The following is a 15,558-nucleotide window of genomic DNA, read 5'->3' as shown; positions in this document are numbered from 1 at the left end:
TTTAGAAATGTAAGTAAGAAAAAAAAAAAGAGAAAAGATTAAATGCAAAATATAGGGAGGAAATTTTCAGCCTTTTTCACATGAAAAACTTGAAAAATAAGGACTCTACCCTTGCTTCCAGGGTCTCTCACCTTTCATTTGGGTGAGTCTGAAAACCCCTGGCATAGAGTGAAAAATAATCAGTATAGAAGAGGCACCTTTCCAACATGCATATTCCTGTGAAGGGAGGCATGCGGTGGACGTTCAGTCAGGCCCACCGGGAGCCTGGCGTGGATGGGGCAGTAAGAATCTTCTCGTCACACTGGGGTCTTGAGCCTCACTCCCGGGCACTCATCACCACACGCAGACCATCCTCAGTTTTCTCCGTTGTCTCAGAGGGCCCTGTGGATGTGTCTATGTTCCCTCTGCCATTTCACACTTGGTAATTGTTTTTCTTCCCAGTGTGTTTGATAATCAGAGACCACAGGGGTGTCTTCCCTTCATGGTGTCGTCCATGCTCTACTCGAGGCCTGTACAATGGGCTGCATGCCATGTCCAACCTTGCTCTTGGTTTGTATACTGTCTGTGGTTACTTTCGTGCTACAACAGCAGACCTGGGGAGATCGACAGGAGCGTGTGGCCTGAGAAGCCAAACATATTACTCTCTGCCTCTTGTGTAACGTGTGCTTACCCTTGAGTGAAACTCCGACTGCTCCTGGTCTTATTAGGTGTAGTGCACTTCTCAGCTGGCTCAGCATAGAAAGAGTCTGCACAAATAGGCATGGATAGAGAACATTTATTCATCTCCGGGGTTCATTATTTCACTGATTTTATTTATTTTGTCCCTGATCACAGCGGAAAAAAAAAAAAAATCTTCCCTGAGTTAGTAGGCTCCTCACATTGAATACTCAGCAGGGATATTTTATATATATATATATATATTTTTTCTGAGGATAGGGAAATTATCGACAGTAGAAGAGTCCTTTTGGTCAAAGGAGGGGACTATCATAAGGGATCCATGGACGGATCCGTGAATGAAGCTCACCATTTTTCCACTTTCTTCTCCATAACAAACTCCCCATGAGGCCCCTCAGCATCTGAGGGCAAAAGGGCCAAGTAGACAGGGGTCTCCGCTCCTTCCTCTGGGCTTTTAGTGGCTCTAGGTCCTGCCATGTCTGTTCTCACCCACCCAGAGCAGCAGGCGTTCAGAAGGATCTTGTCCCCTCTCCTCTGCTCACTAGGTTCCTGGTATGGATTCTGGACAGGATGGTGACACCAATTTTTGTCACTCCATAGGCGGTGTCAGGCCAGCCCTCTTTCCTGTGCACGCCTTTCTTTGTGTCTTCCACGAACTTGTTCATGAGCCCCACCAGCTCCTCCTCGGTGATGGTCTCGCTTCTAAACTTCTGCTGTAGTTCTGGGCTGCAGTTTTTAAGGGCTCTCAGACTCACCATGCTAGACACGTTCACCAGTCTGCCTAAAATACAACACAAAGTGTCATGTAGAAAGACACAGGAATGACGAATAGCAATTTTGCTAAGATGTTGTTGGAGAAAATTTCCACTTGAGACTTCATTAATTTGCTATGAGCGTTAACGAGGACTGTCTGTGTGAGTGACGACAATGATATGGTCTTGAAACTTGTCATACCCACAAAGTCTCTGATGATGCCTGAGAAATACTCTAAGGAGGAGGCACTGAGCAGGTGTTCTGCGGGAAAATGGAAACGCTGTGAAGAACCTGCTAAGGAGCATGTAAGAAGACATTCACTGCTTTCAGGAGTGGATGACCTCTTTCTACCTCAGGCCACCTTTGGGACCACCTGAGGATCTTATGGTCAGTGGGGAGGCATCTACAATCAGGTCTGTACAGACCAGTAAAGAGCTGAATGGTGTAAGGAGGGCCGTTCCATCTGGTTTGGAAGGCTGCTATTCTGTTTGAGGATGGTAAGGACAGATTATTAGCCTGGTCTGACTTGCATGGTGATGAGTCTATGATGGGGATTTTATGAACTTGGGAGTGTGTTATGGCCTGAGAATACAGTCATGGAGAGAGGCAGTGGAAAACCAGGGGACTGAAAGAGATCTGTGTAGGGGCATGGGCTTATGGAAGTCAGTGGGGCAATTCAGGGGGCAGATTAAAGCTGGACATGTCAGTGCCCCTCGGAAGAACCCTTCACAAGACTGGAATGGGAGTGGAACCAGCAAGTGGATATCCTGTTGTGCCTGTATGAAGTGGCCATCTAGTCCGTGAGAGGAGTGGAAATGGGAGAGCTGGAGCAATGCATGCAGAGCTGGGGTAATTGTTGACATGGACTCGTGCACCCTGTGAGGCAAAAAATGCTAATGACTCTTGTGTTTCTCAGCAAAAGAGACAAAGCCTGGAGATGGTTATGGGAGAGATGGCCCAAGGGGAAGGTCCTGCACAGAGCTGGCAAGTTGGGTGGAAGGTAGTAGCTTGAGAGGCTCCAGATGGGTCCGGACGAGTCAAGGCACTATTATGGACCAAGCTTTGGTTAAACCCAGAAGAAGATGCCAGTGTTCAAGCAGTATAGCGGGATGAGAACAGAAGATGCTGCAACTTTTTGGACTAAGGTGTTACATTTCTGCAGGCCAAGCAACACGTTCTCTTCTGCAGACAAGTGTTTCCACAGAGAAGTGGAACAGGCCTCTGGATCCCCGGTTGTCTCAAACACGAGATAAAGGTACGTGGGGCTTAGACACATTCACTGCACGTATTCACACTCAGCATGAGTGGGGTGGGTGCCAAGGGACCATCCCACTGGACAGATTCCTCTGCTTCGCTGGGGACTCTGGGGAGAGGGTGTGGGGGAAGATGCTAACTTGACCTTATAGTTCTTCCCTACATTATCTCAACTTCCTTTTCTTCCCACTCTTACCGTGGTCCCAGGACCAGGGCTGCAATTGTGGAAATGGGAAGCAGGGATAATTTTGAAAGAAGAAACTGTATAACTATAGCTTTAAGTCTTTATGTGGGAATTCCTAAGGGAATAATGGAGCGAATTGTCTCTTCCCCCACCTGGGAAACCTGGATGACAGTGAACATAGCTGTGGTTAAAACAATCCACTCATTCTAGACTTATGCAGCCTTTTCCTATAGTAATGGGAGTGGACTGGAGGGAAGGCACTCCTTCGACTAGTATCATTGCAGGTAATCAGGACCAGCACAGAGGCTGAACTTGATGTCCCTTTGAAAGGTGAATGGGGATGTCAGGTGGAAGAGGGAGGTGGGAGGAGGAGGAATGAGGATAATGCATGAACAGGGGGTTATGCAACAAGAGACATCCAATATTACAGCCCGGGGTGGGGGGCAGTACAGGTGCCCCATCCATGTGGAAATGTACCACTGGTGTGAGGCTGTCAGCAACTCGGGCCACATGTGAGTGTGCAGGCCTCCTGGCGACCATGAGGAGGGGTCTTCCCCCAGGCTGGACAGGTCTGGGAAGACATCCTGAGGAGCGTGAGTGGCAGGAAGAGAAGGATGTGTGTCTGGAGGTCTGGGAATGTTCTAGGCAGGTGACCTAGTGTGAGTAAAATCCGTGGGAGAGAGAGTGAGGGAACAGAAAGGGTCCAGGAAGGAATGATCAGGGTTCTGCACCTGTGAGTAGCATGGAGTGAGTAAAAGGCCTCTGTGAGGAGAGATGTGAATGATGACTTGACGGGTCAGGCAGAGGCAGTAGTGAAGGACCAGTGGGAAAAAGGGCGCTGCTGACTGTAGGACGAGTGTAAGTGTCCTGAGGCAGCGGGGCACCTGTCCAGGTGGAGACACAGGAATCAGGCCGGTGTGGCTGAGCAGGGAGAGGGGCCAGGGGTCTGTAGATGAGGCCAGAAAGGCAGGGGCAGATCATGCCAGAAACACCACAGCTTAGGCCCCTGATGAGGCTCACCTTGGGCTTTCATTAGAGGCAGCAGTTCTGTGCACACAGCTCGGGTACCAAAGAAGTTTGTTTTCATGGTCACTTCTGCTGGAATGTGAAGGGGTGTGGGATCAGCAGCTGTTAGAGGTGGAGAATAGATTTTTTTAAAATTGTATTTTAGTTACACTCAATTAATTTACGTGTAGTGTGTTATTAATTTCAAAGTGGAGTTCGTGATTCATCATCAGTCGCATATAACACCCAGTCGTCATCACATCAAGTGCCCTCCTTAATGCCCCTCACCCAGTTACCCCATCCCCCCGCACACCTCCTCTCCAGCAACCCTCAGTTTGTTATCTATAATTAAGAGTCTCTTATGGCTTCTCTCCCTCTCTGATTTCGTCTTATTTTATTTTGAGAAGGAGGATAGATTAATAAGCAGTATCCATCAGGGAAGATTCCATGTCGTGACAACAACATAGTTTTGCATGTACCATCTGGTGAATTCTCGGGAATGTCTGTGTTAGTGAACGGTATTGTCCCAGTGTGATCTATCTGGTGCATTGCCGCTGCGTGGCTTTGTTGGTTGACGCCATCGGGTGAGGGCAAGGGAAGGGAGCACAATGGGATCTCTGGGTATCTGTGTTTGTAATTTGTTGTTTATTACAAAATAAGTTAAACATTCACCAAATGGCTCACATCCAATCAGAGAGAAACTTGCAAAATCTGGTGAGTTACCCGATGATCTGATCCATGGCAATGCCAAGAGGCTCTGGCTGGAAAGGCGTGCAAGTCCCGGAGGCTTCTGCTCTCCTTGTGCCTCCAGTCTGACCTCCTTCCCTAGGAAGGCCCTTCTAGATCCCATAGGAGCTTGGGTCCCACAGTAGCGGTTTAGGCATCATCCCCAACCCACCCTGGGTGGGTCCCCTAAGGGAGGGGACCTACCCTAAGTGTTCCCATGTTCTTGCTCTTGAAGGCGATGCCTGCGTTGTTGACCAGCACGTCCAGGCCCCCGTACTCCTTGCTCAGAGAGTCGGATATGGCGCAGCTGCTGTGCGTTGATGTCTAGCAGGTGGAAGTGGCCACACAGCCTGCACCTCGTCCCTCACCGTGAGCAGCATGTCCCCCGAGAACTGCTGGCACAGGTGGAGCACGAAGCTGAGGCCCTTGTTGGCTCCAGTCACCAGCAGCAGGGGAGCGGTTGATGACAGGGTCATCAAGGTCAAGCAAGGCCCTGTGTGGTGAGTGGATTGTGTTGTAGGCCATACTGAGGGCTCGTGGTGTAGACAGTCAGAGATACCAATGGAAGTGTGTTGTAGATTCCAGTGCTGTGCCTCCTTCAGCACAAGGCCCTTCCTCAGTCTCGCCATCAAAGGAGAGACCAAATGTTCCAGAAGGTTCCCTAGTGAGCCTATACCAGATCCATCCCTTCCAGGGTTGCACTCTGAGCCCAATGAGGACTCCTTCCTCTTAGGATCTCAACTCTGAGCCAAGCAGTGGTTCAGGGAGTACTGGTGTGCTCCCCACAACAAAGGTGGTGGGTGACGGGTTAATAGAGCACTAGAGATTGATAGCATTCAAGTGAACTATTTTGGGAGACCTCAGAGGGAAAAGAAGAGAGCAGAGTAATTGTCTTGGGAATGTGTCCTTCCTCCGCAAAATGGGAATGGTTGCTTTCCTCTAAAATACAGTGAAGTTGTCTGTCCAGGGAAACTGCTTCTCAGGATACAGATCCCCTTGCTTTCTTAAGGGAAAATCAAGAGGGAGAAATCAGTCCTGTGCTGAGACTTGGCTGTGGGCAGGGCTCCTTCCTCTGTGTGATTCCAGGGGGCCCCAGCGCGAGGGGATGTTTTTGAAAATTAGTGTGAGACAGGCCAGTGATTGGAATGTTTTATTCCATGGGTACATGTGCATATGATTGTTACAATGCCTGCTTGTAGTCCAACCTCACACTTAATAAGCAGTGTAGATAGTTTGGATTATTTTTAAAGTATCGAGGAGAAAAGGTCTTTGTGATACCAGGTTACATTTCCAAACTAGCAGTAGAGATTCTATTGTCTTGACCTAGACTTTGATTTTCCTCATGGGTCAGTTTAGAAATAGAAGCTACCATACAGTACTGTATGGTGAATAACATAAAAAAATATTATTATAAAAAAAAAGAAAAGAAATACAAGCTAACAGGAAGGAAATCAACAGCCTTGCTGAAGGGAAAACTAAAGGAAACAGGGTACTTATTTTTTATTTTATTTTATTTTTTAAAAGATTTTATGTTTAAGTAATCTCTGCACCCAACTTGGGTTCGCTCAAACTTACAACTTTAAGATGAAGAGTGCCGAGCTAAACCATTTGAGCCAGCCAGGGGCCCCAAAGGAAACCTCACTTTCAAAATAAAAGACTTAAGCTTGCTTGCATGGGCCTTCGGTTTTCTTTTCTGTTAGCCTGAAAATCCCCGGTGAAGAGTGAAAAGTAATCATGAGAGGAGACGGGTCTGTAGCACATGGATACTTCTGTGAGGGGAGGGACGTGGTGGGCATTCACGGAGCCCACGGGGAGCCAGGCTGGATGTGGGGCAGTAGGAACTTCCGCTCAGGGTCATGGATGTGTCAGGCCCCACTACAGGGGCTCATGATGGAGGACACTTTGCCTGGCCATTGTTTTCAGCCTGTCCACCTGTATCAGTTCACTTCCTCTTCACAGCAGTGCTATGACGTACGCCCCCTTGTTCACCTGAGGACACTGACAAAGAGCAACATGCAGGATTTTGCTTAAGGTCACCTGGTTAGGTGGCAGAGCCAGGACCTTTTAGTGTCCTGCTGTTTGTGTTGAGAGCTTTCAAAGAGGACAGTGGAAAGAATAGTATTGTGGACAGCCATGTCTTCACCAGACTAGCCGCAACAATGACGAATGTTTCACTGTCGTTACGTGTTCCCCTTCTGTTGGTATTTTGCTGACCCGCGTTAATGTTACAAACCCGGTGACCCTTTATCCCTACGTGAATAACACATTCACCTTGGGGAGATTTGACAATCATTCTTTCATATCCATTGATACCCATCCACATTCACTTTCCCCTCGTCTCAGCTGGTCCTAGAGATGTATCTGAAGCGCCCACTCCCGTTTCACACCTCGCAGTTGTTTCTCCCCCAGTGAATTTGATATTTAACGAGACCACAGAGGATGTCTATCTCTCGTGGGGTTTCCCATGTCATAGTAGAGGCTCAGCGGGTATGCTCGCCAGTGAAATCCAGCCCCATTCATGGTTACTATATGGCCTGTGGTGACTTTCAAACTAAAACAGGAGATTTGAGTAGGTCCAACAGAGACGATTGGCCTTTAAAGGCCAAAATACTTACTCTCTGGACCTTTCACTAATGTTTACCAAGCGCTCATTTAATCTGTCCCTTTTCTTGACCTTCCTTAGGGTGGTCCTTAGTACTTAGTGTACTAAATGATGGTGATACTTGGATTCGTTGCCATGAAACAGTCTGCACACATGGATATTTACTTAGAATTTTTTATTTCTTCTCTTTCTTCCATTCATTATTATCATTGATGCCAATTTTTCTCCTCTTATATCACAGAGGAAATCACAAGAAACCTTATAGAATTAGTAGCTAATTCAATGTGGGTACTCGGTAGGGATAGTGATTCTTTATATATATATATATATATTTTTTTTTTTTTTTTTTGATAAGGATATTGTTGACAGTATAACATTGTTTTGGTCAGTCATGGGTAGAGTAGAGGTGGGAGCCAGGAAGGTAACTGACAGAGGAGTGCCCATCGTTCCACTTTCTTCTCCATAACAAACTCCGCATGTGGCCTCTCAGCATCCGAGGGCAAAAGGGCCAAGTAGACAGGGGTCTCTGCTCCTTCTTCTGGGCTTTTGATGACTGTTGGTCCACCCAGGGCTGTTCTTACCCACCCAGGACAGCAGGCATTCAGGAGGATCTTGTCCCCTCTCCTCTGCTCACTCAGGTTCCTGGCATGGATTCTGGACAGGACCGTGACACCCATCTTGGACACTGCCTATGGGACTAGTTGTATATCAGGCCAGCCCTCCTTCTGCTGTACTCCTTTCTTTGTGTCTTCCACAAACTGGATCATGAGCCCCACCAGCTCCTCCTCTGTGATGGTCTCATTCATAAATTTCTGCTGCAGTTCTGGGCTGCATGATTTAAGGGCTGCGAAGCTTATTACGCTAGACACATTCACTACTCTGCCTAAAATACAACAGAGAGAGTCATGTAGCATGGTATGCACGAGGATGATGAATACCGAAACTGCTAGCATTTGTCCATTTGGGACAAATTCCCAGTTGGCTGAGTGTTAGTGAACACTGCCTCTGTAAGTGACGGACATGATACAGTCTTGAACCTTGTCTTACCCATAATGTCTCAGAGGATGTGAGACAAATGATCTCAATCGGTCTGGGCAGTGACCAGCTGTCCCATAAAGAGAAGATCGTGCCTTATACAGGAACGTGCTAAGCAGAGTGATAGGAGGCACTCCCTGACGTCATGAGTAGAGAGCCGCTTTTCCTCATAAGCCCCCTTTGGGACCACATGGAGATCTTGTGGCCACTCGGGCAGTGTTGTATAAATAGGTGTCTACGGAACCACAAAGAGCTGATCACTTAACTGAGGGCCTCTTGAAGGTGAGCAGACTGCATCGGGTCTGGTAGATTGTCACCGTGCTCTCGGTAGGAAAAACAAGTCTCCTCAGTGGGCTGAACTGCAAGGGTTTTCTCCTTTTGGGGTTGTTATTGGCTCAGAAGGAGTGACTAATGTCCTGGCAGTATGGTCATGGAAAGGAGCTGTGGAAAACGAATCTGTTAAATGGATGCTTTTAAGAGAAATGATGTTGGTGCTAAAACATGGATGACCCCTAAGAGCGTTATTCAAAATTAAAAAGCCAGTCACAAAAGACCGCTCATGGTGTGATGCTCCATACATGGGATGTCCGGAAAAGGAAATGGAGGGAGAGAGTGTAGATTGGTGGTTGCTTGGGGCAGGGGGGATGGGGGAACAGAGGGCTGGTAGCTAAGGGCACCGGATCTCCCTGGGCTCTGGACAGTGTGCTAATCTAGAAGCAGTGGTGGTTGCATAACTCTGTCCATTACTAAACTCCGCGGAGTTGGATATCTGATGGGGGAAGCGTCCGATATGTGAACTGTATCTCAATAAAGCTGTTAAAAGTGTAAACATTACAGAGTTCCCAATAAGTCGTTTTTGAAAGTATAGTTCTTATTTATAACACTGTACTTATATTGACATGAGTAATTGTTTACAGTTTTTATATTGAAATGAGTATTTTCTTAATATCTTTTTCAAAATAAATGCATAGTGTAATTAAAGAGAAAGAGAAGGAGAAGTGTTTATCACTTTAGAGAGTGTATCCTTTAATTCGAGAATATGAATTTAGGGGGATGGGGGGAATGCCATGGAATGTGGGAAAGGACATACATGGCCGAGATACTGACTGCCTGGTGAAGACAATGGGGGCACCTGGTGGTTGTAGATTCTTGCTTTTTTTTTTTTTTTTTTTTGTGGCTCATTAATTCAGTAAAACTCTATTATGAAGAAACGATTTAATGAAGAATCAACATCTGCTATCCCTCATTGTCCTTAGGCTCACAGTTGTCTTGTTTTCTCCTTCCATGCCAAAAACCAGAGCAAACACGGGCCTTGGAATGTGTTCTGCCCCCACAGAGAACTGACGAAGTCATTCAGGATTTTCTTTCTGTCTTAGGTTGTGAAGTATGGGAGAGGAGGGACGGTATTGGCTTTTGTTGTGCTAGTTATGATTTCTCCCAGATAGTCTCCCTAAAGGGAAAGTCCTGGTAACATGGCCGCAGTGGCTGCCATCCCCTCAAGTAATGGAAGAACTCTCCTATGTCAAAAGGCAAGAAAACCCTGCTTTTCCACTGAGAAGACAGCCTGCATTTCCATGTCCATAAAGTCTAGTTTCCCTGAGGCAAGATGAATTGTTTGATGAGAACCTGCCTTAGCAAATGCAGGGGAGCACTCACTCCTCTTTCTGGTCCAAGGCCAACACACAGCATGGACCAACACTGTTCAGTCAGTGAGGAAAATTTCTCGGCCAGAAGTCATTTTTGCCTCCTAAGGGAATACCTGTAGGATGTGTGGTGGTGGCACAAGGAACTCCATCCCACTCAAGTGTTGTGATGAGTGAAGGAGTCGGTGATATCTGAGAGAGCTGTCCTTTGGATACCAGTGAAGCCAGTGTTCAAAGAAGTTGTAGAAATTTCCAGGACAGAAGAGGAATCAGGGGCAGAACAGAGTCAAGTGTACCTGCATGTCGTCGGTTCATGCTAGAGATCTTAATCTTTCTAAAATCATCAGCTTGTCTTAATGAGTGTAGTAAAAGGGTGGTGGTTCCCTGCATCACGTTCTCGTGGGGAAGTATTACAGTAGTTGACAAGCAAGGAATTCAGGAGTTTGTTTTGTGCAGAGTATAGAAGGGGAAGGGAGCGGATGGGCCTGGAGTTTGGCAGGTCTGATGACAGAGATGCCTACAGGTGATGCCCAGGGCTTGGGCTTTGACCCGGAAGGACTTTTGGGAGTAAGCAAGCCCTCAGAGAGCAGAGAGAATGCCCCGAGAGGAAGAGACTGAAGAAGCCACGTGTCTAGGAGGGTGGCAAGGATACAGAAATGAAAGGCGAGTGTGTGTTGTAGAGCTGGGATGGAGGAGAGGCGTGGGGATAAAGGCCATAGGGCATCTCCTAGGACCTGGTCCCTAATCAAGTGCTGGACATGGTGACCTCATTATTCGTGGTGAGTGGGATGGTGGGGTCTGTGATGAGGGTGGTTTTGGGTAATGGTGAGTGTCATTAGGTAGTGTAGATGTTTACATGGGGGTGTAGGTTGGGGGCTGGAAGGGTGGGATTTGGGGAGGGGGTAGAGGGCACCCTGAGGAGAAGGAGAAGCAGGAAGAGAACGATGTGTGTCTGGAGCTCTGAGAATGTTCTACGCCGGTGACCGATGTTAGGGGGGCCTGAGGAGTTTGGAGAGGGAGGAGTCCACTAGTCTGAATAAAATTTCTGGGAGACAGGCAGAGGGAGGAGAATGGGTCGAGAAAGAATCCTCAGGGAATTTCCCCTGTGAGTGGCATGGAGTCAAAAAAAGCCTCTCTGAGGAGAGATTTCAATGAGGACTTGAGGAAAGGACAGAGCCAGTTGTGAGGATCAGGGGTTCAGAGGGCGCTGGTGACTGCAGGACGAGTGTGTAAGAGTCCTGAGGCAGATGGCACCTGTCTAGGTGGAGACACAGCAGTCAGGCTGGTGTGGCTGAGCAGGGAGAGGGGCCTGGGTCTGTATTCGGAACAGAGAGGCAGGGGCAGATCATACCAGAAACACCACAGCTTGGGCCCCTGATGAGGCTCACCTTGGGCTTTCATTAGAGGCAGCAGTTCTGTGCACACAGCTCGGGTACCAAAGAAGTTTGTTTTCATAGTCACTTCTGCTGGAATGTGAAGGGGTGTGGGATCAGCAGCTGTTAGGTGAGGGGAGAATAGATTAATGAATAGAGGCCATGGGAGAGGATTCCAGGAGTGACAGTTACATGTTCTTGGACGTGCAACCTGGTGCATTGTCATTAATCTCTGGGCTAGTGAGCTGTAATTTCCCAATGTGACGTGTGTGGTTTAATGCCGTGTAGCTTGGCAAGTTGGCATCATTCCAGGAAGTTAAGCGGAAAGTGCTGTTGGGATTTCTGTGTCTCTCTGTTGGCGGTTCGCGTTTATCACAAAATAATTTAAACATTCACTGAAATGCTCTGATCCAAACTGAATTAAACTTGCAAAAATCTCCGTCAGGTCCCTGAGATTAATCCACGGCAATGCCACGGAGCTCTGGGCTTAAAACCTTGCCACCGCCAGAGGCTTCTTCTCTCCCTGTGCCTGCAGTCTAGCCTCTCTCCCTAGGGAGGCCCTTCTCGACCCCATAGGAGCTCTGACCCTCCAGCAGCATTCAGGGACCACGCCCAACCCCCACGGGAAGTGCCCTGAGAGAAGTCTCCAGCCCTAAGTCTTCCCGGGTCCTTACTCTTGAATACGATGCCCGCGTTGTTGACCAGCACATCCAGGCCCCCGAACTCTTGCGCAGGAAGTCGCGCAGGACCCGGATGCTCTGCAGGTCGTCGATGTCCAGCTGGTGGAAGCGGGGACTCAGGCCCTCGGCCTGGAGCTGCTGCACAGCTGCCCGGCCCCGCGCCTCGTCCCGCGCCGTGAGCACCACGTCCCCCGTGAACTGCCGGCACAGCTGCTGCACGATGGCGAAGCCGATGCCCTTGTTGGCCCCGGTCACCAGCGCCACTCGGGGGGCTGACGCCATGGCGGTGTGCAGCGCAAGCACTGCCCTGTGTGCTGAGCAGATGGTGCTGTGGGCCCCACGGAGGGCTGGCGGTGCAGAGGCTGACAAGGACAGAGATGCCAGTGCACCTGTGCTCTAGGATCCAGCACTGTGGCTCCCAGTGCCCAAGGCCCCGCCTCAGTCCCTCCATTGTAGGAGGGGCCAAATGTTCCAGTTGTGTCCCTCCATCAGCTGCACCTTGAACCCGGCCGAGATTCTACCCTCTCAAGTTCCCTCTTTTGAGGCAAACAATGGCTCAGGTTGGACTGAAATGCTCGCGAAAGGTGGTTGGTGATGGGATAAGGGGGCTAGGGATTCACAGTAGTTGACCTAAAATAATTTTGGGAAAACCACAAAAGGGAAAAAGGAGTGGAGACATTGTCTCGGGAATGTGTCCTTTCTCTGCGGAATGGGAATGCTTGGGTTTTTCCGAGGTGCATTGAAATTTCTGGCGTGGGGAAAGTGCTTCTGAGGGTAGAGGTCCCCTTCCTTTCGTAGGAGAAACTCAAGGAGGAGAAATAGAGAATCAGTCCTGTGCTGAGACTTGGCTGTGGGCTGGGCTCTCCCTCTGTGTGATTCTGAGGATCTCCAGGTGGGAGGGGATGTTTATGAAGCCGCTGGGGGCCAAGGTATTGATTGGAATGTTGGATTTAGGGGCACCTGGGAGGCTCAGTCGTTAAGCATCTAGCTTTGGCTCCAGGCGTGATCCTTGTGTTATGGGATCAAGCCCCACGTCAGGGTCCTCTGCTGGGAGCCTGCTTCTTCCTCTCCCACTCCCCCTCCTGTATTCCCTCTCTGGCTGTCTGTCTGTCTGTCAATCAATCAGTAAATAAAATCTTTAAAAAAAAAAGGAATGTTGGATTTAATGATTACATAATCCCATTGGTCTAAGGTGCCTACTTTATGGGTTAGTTGAGGTTCACAGTTCAGAAGTATTTTATATATTGAGGTGTTATTTTTTAAAATATCAAGGCAAAAAGACCTATGTGACCTCAGAGTATTTTTGCAAATTTGCAGTGGAGATCCTGTGTGTTCTTGTTGACATCAATAATCCTCATTTGTCAGTTTAGAAACGCAAATAGGAAAAGAAGAGAAAAATTAAATGCAAAATAACAGGGAGGAAGTTTTCAGCGTTTTTGACATGAAAAACTTGAAAAATAAGGACCCTACCCTTGCTTCCAGGGTCTCTCACCTTTCATTTGGGTGAGGCTGAAAACCCCTGGCGTAGAGTGAAAAATAATCAGTATAGAAGAGGCACCTTTCCAACATGCATATTCCTGTGAAGGGAGGCATGCGGTGGACGTTCAGTCAGGCCCACCGGGAGCCTGGCATGGATGGGGCGGTAAGAATCTTCTCGTCACACTGGGGTCTTGGGCCTCACTCCCGGGCACTCATCACCACACACAATCCATACTCAGTTTTCTCCGTTGTCTCAGAGGGCCCTGTGGATGTGTCTATGTTCCCTCTGCCATTTCACACTTGGTAATTGTTTTTCTTCCCAGTGCGTTTGATAATCAGAGACCACAGGGGTGTCTTCCCTTCATGGTGTCGTCCATGCTCTACTCGAGGCCTGTACAATGGGCTGCATGCCACGTCCAACCTTGCTCTTGGTTTGTATACTGTCTGTGGTTACTTTCGTGCTACAACAGCAGACCTGGGGAGATCGACAGGAGCGTGTGGCCTGAGAAGCCAAACATATTACTCTCTGCCTCTTGTGTAACGTGTGCTTACCCTTGAGTGAAACTCCGACTGCTCCTGGTCTTATTAGGTGTAGTGCACTTCTCAGCTGGCTCAGCATAGAAAGAGTCTGCACAAATAGGCATGGATAGAGAACATTTATTCATCCCCGGGGTTCATTATTTCACTGATTTTATTTATTTTGTCCCTGATCACAGCGGAAAAAAAAAAAAAAAATCTTCCCTGAGTTAGTAGGCTCCTCAAATTGAATACTCAGCAGGGATATTTTATATATATATATTTTTTCTGAGGATAGGGAAATTATCGACAGTAGAAGAGTCCTTTTGGTCAAAGGAGGGGACTATCATAAGGGATCCATGGACGGATCCGTGAATGAAGCTCACCATTTTTCCACTTTCTTCTCCATAACAAACTCCCCATGAGGCCCCTCAGCATCTGAGGGCAAAAGGGCCAAGTAGACAGGGGTCTCCGCTCCTTCCTCTGGGCTTTTAGTGGCTCTAGGTCCTGCCATGTCTGTTCTCACCCACCCAGGGCAGCAGGCGTTCAGTAGGATCTTGTCCCCTCTCCTCTGCTCACTCAGGTTCCTGGCATGGATTCTGGACAGCACAGTGACACCGATTTTTGTCACTCCATAGGCGGTGTCAGGCCAGCCCTCTTTCCTGTGCACGCCTTTCTTTGTGTCTTCCACGAACTTGTTCATGAGCCCCACCAGCTCCTCCTCGGTGATGGTCTCGCTTCTAAACTTCTGCTGTAGTTCTGGGCTGCAGTTTTTAAGGGCTCTCAGACTCACCATGCTAGACACGTTCACCACTCTGCCTAAAATACAACACAAAATGTCATGTAGAAAGACACAGGAATGACGAATAGCAATTTTGCTAAGATGTTGTTGGAGAAAATTTCCACTTGAGACTTCATTAATTTGCTATGAGCGTTAACGAGGACTGTCTGTGTGAGTGACGACTATGATACGGTCTTGAAACTTGTCATACCCACAGTCTCTGATGATGCCTGAGAAATACTCTAAGGGGGAGGAACTGAGCAGGTGTTCTGCGGGAAAATGGAAACGCTGTAAAGAACCTGCTAAGGAGCATGTAAGAAGACATTCACTGCTTTCAGGAGTGGATGACCTCTTTCTACCTCAGGCCACCTTTGGGACCACCTGAGGATCTTATGGTCAGTGGGGAGGCGTCTACAATCAGGTCTGTACAGACCAGTAAAGAGCTGAATGGTGTAAGGAGGGCCGTTCCATCTGGTTTGGAAGGCTGCTATTCTGTTTGAGGATGGTAAGGACAGATTATTAGCCTGGTCTGACTTGCATGGTGATGAGTCTATGATGGGGATTTTATGAACTTGGGAGTGTGTTATGGCCTGAGAATACAGTCATGGAGAGAGGCAGTGGAAAACCAGGGGACTGAAAGAGATCTGTGTAGGGGCATGGGCTTATGGAAGTCAGTGGGGCAATTCAGGGGGCAGATTAAAGCTGGACATGTCAGTGCCCCTCGGAAGAACCCTTCACAAGACTGGAATGGGAGTGGAACCAGCAAGTGGATATCCTGTTGTGCCTGTATGAAGTGGCCATCTAGTCCGTGAGAGGAGTGGAAATGGGAGAGCTGGAGCAATGCATGCAGAG

The 15,558-nt window shown here is 48.3% G+C and overlaps 1 protein-coding gene and 2 pseudogenes across 1 annotated transcript; all 3 read right to left on the bottom strand.

Annotated features, from left to right (window-relative positions):
* Positions 1 to 914: 914 nt before the first annotated feature.
* Positions 915 to 5,073, bottom strand: LOC130542628 (carbonyl reductase [NADPH] 1-like; annotated as a pseudogene).
* A 2,493-nt stretch (positions 5,074 to 7,566) lies between these two features.
* Positions 7,567 to 13,190, bottom strand: LOC130542673 (carbonyl reductase [NADPH] 1-like; annotated as a pseudogene).
* A 948-nt stretch (positions 13,191 to 14,138) lies between these two features.
* On the bottom strand, positions 14,139 to 14,766 carry LOC130542669 (carbonyl reductase [NADPH] 1-like). Its single transcript, XM_057306838.1, has one exon. It carries the CDS (start codon positions 14,719 to 14,721, stop codon positions 14,308 to 14,310), a length of 414 nt encoding a protein of 137 aa, XP_057162821.1. The 5' UTR covers positions 14,722 to 14,766; the 3' UTR covers positions 14,139 to 14,307.
* Positions 14,767 to 15,558: the final 792 nt, after the last annotated feature.

The sequence above is a fragment of the Ursus arctos genome, unplaced genomic scaffold, assembly GCF_023065955.2.
Source record: "Ursus arctos isolate Adak ecotype North America unplaced genomic scaffold, UrsArc2.0 scaffold_4, whole genome shotgun sequence".
NCBI classification, from domain to species: Eukaryota; Metazoa; Chordata; class Mammalia; order Carnivora; family Ursidae; genus Ursus; species Ursus arctos.
The sequence above is the reverse complement of the archived record's forward strand: the minus strand, read 5'-3'. Positions and strand labels throughout refer to the sequence as shown.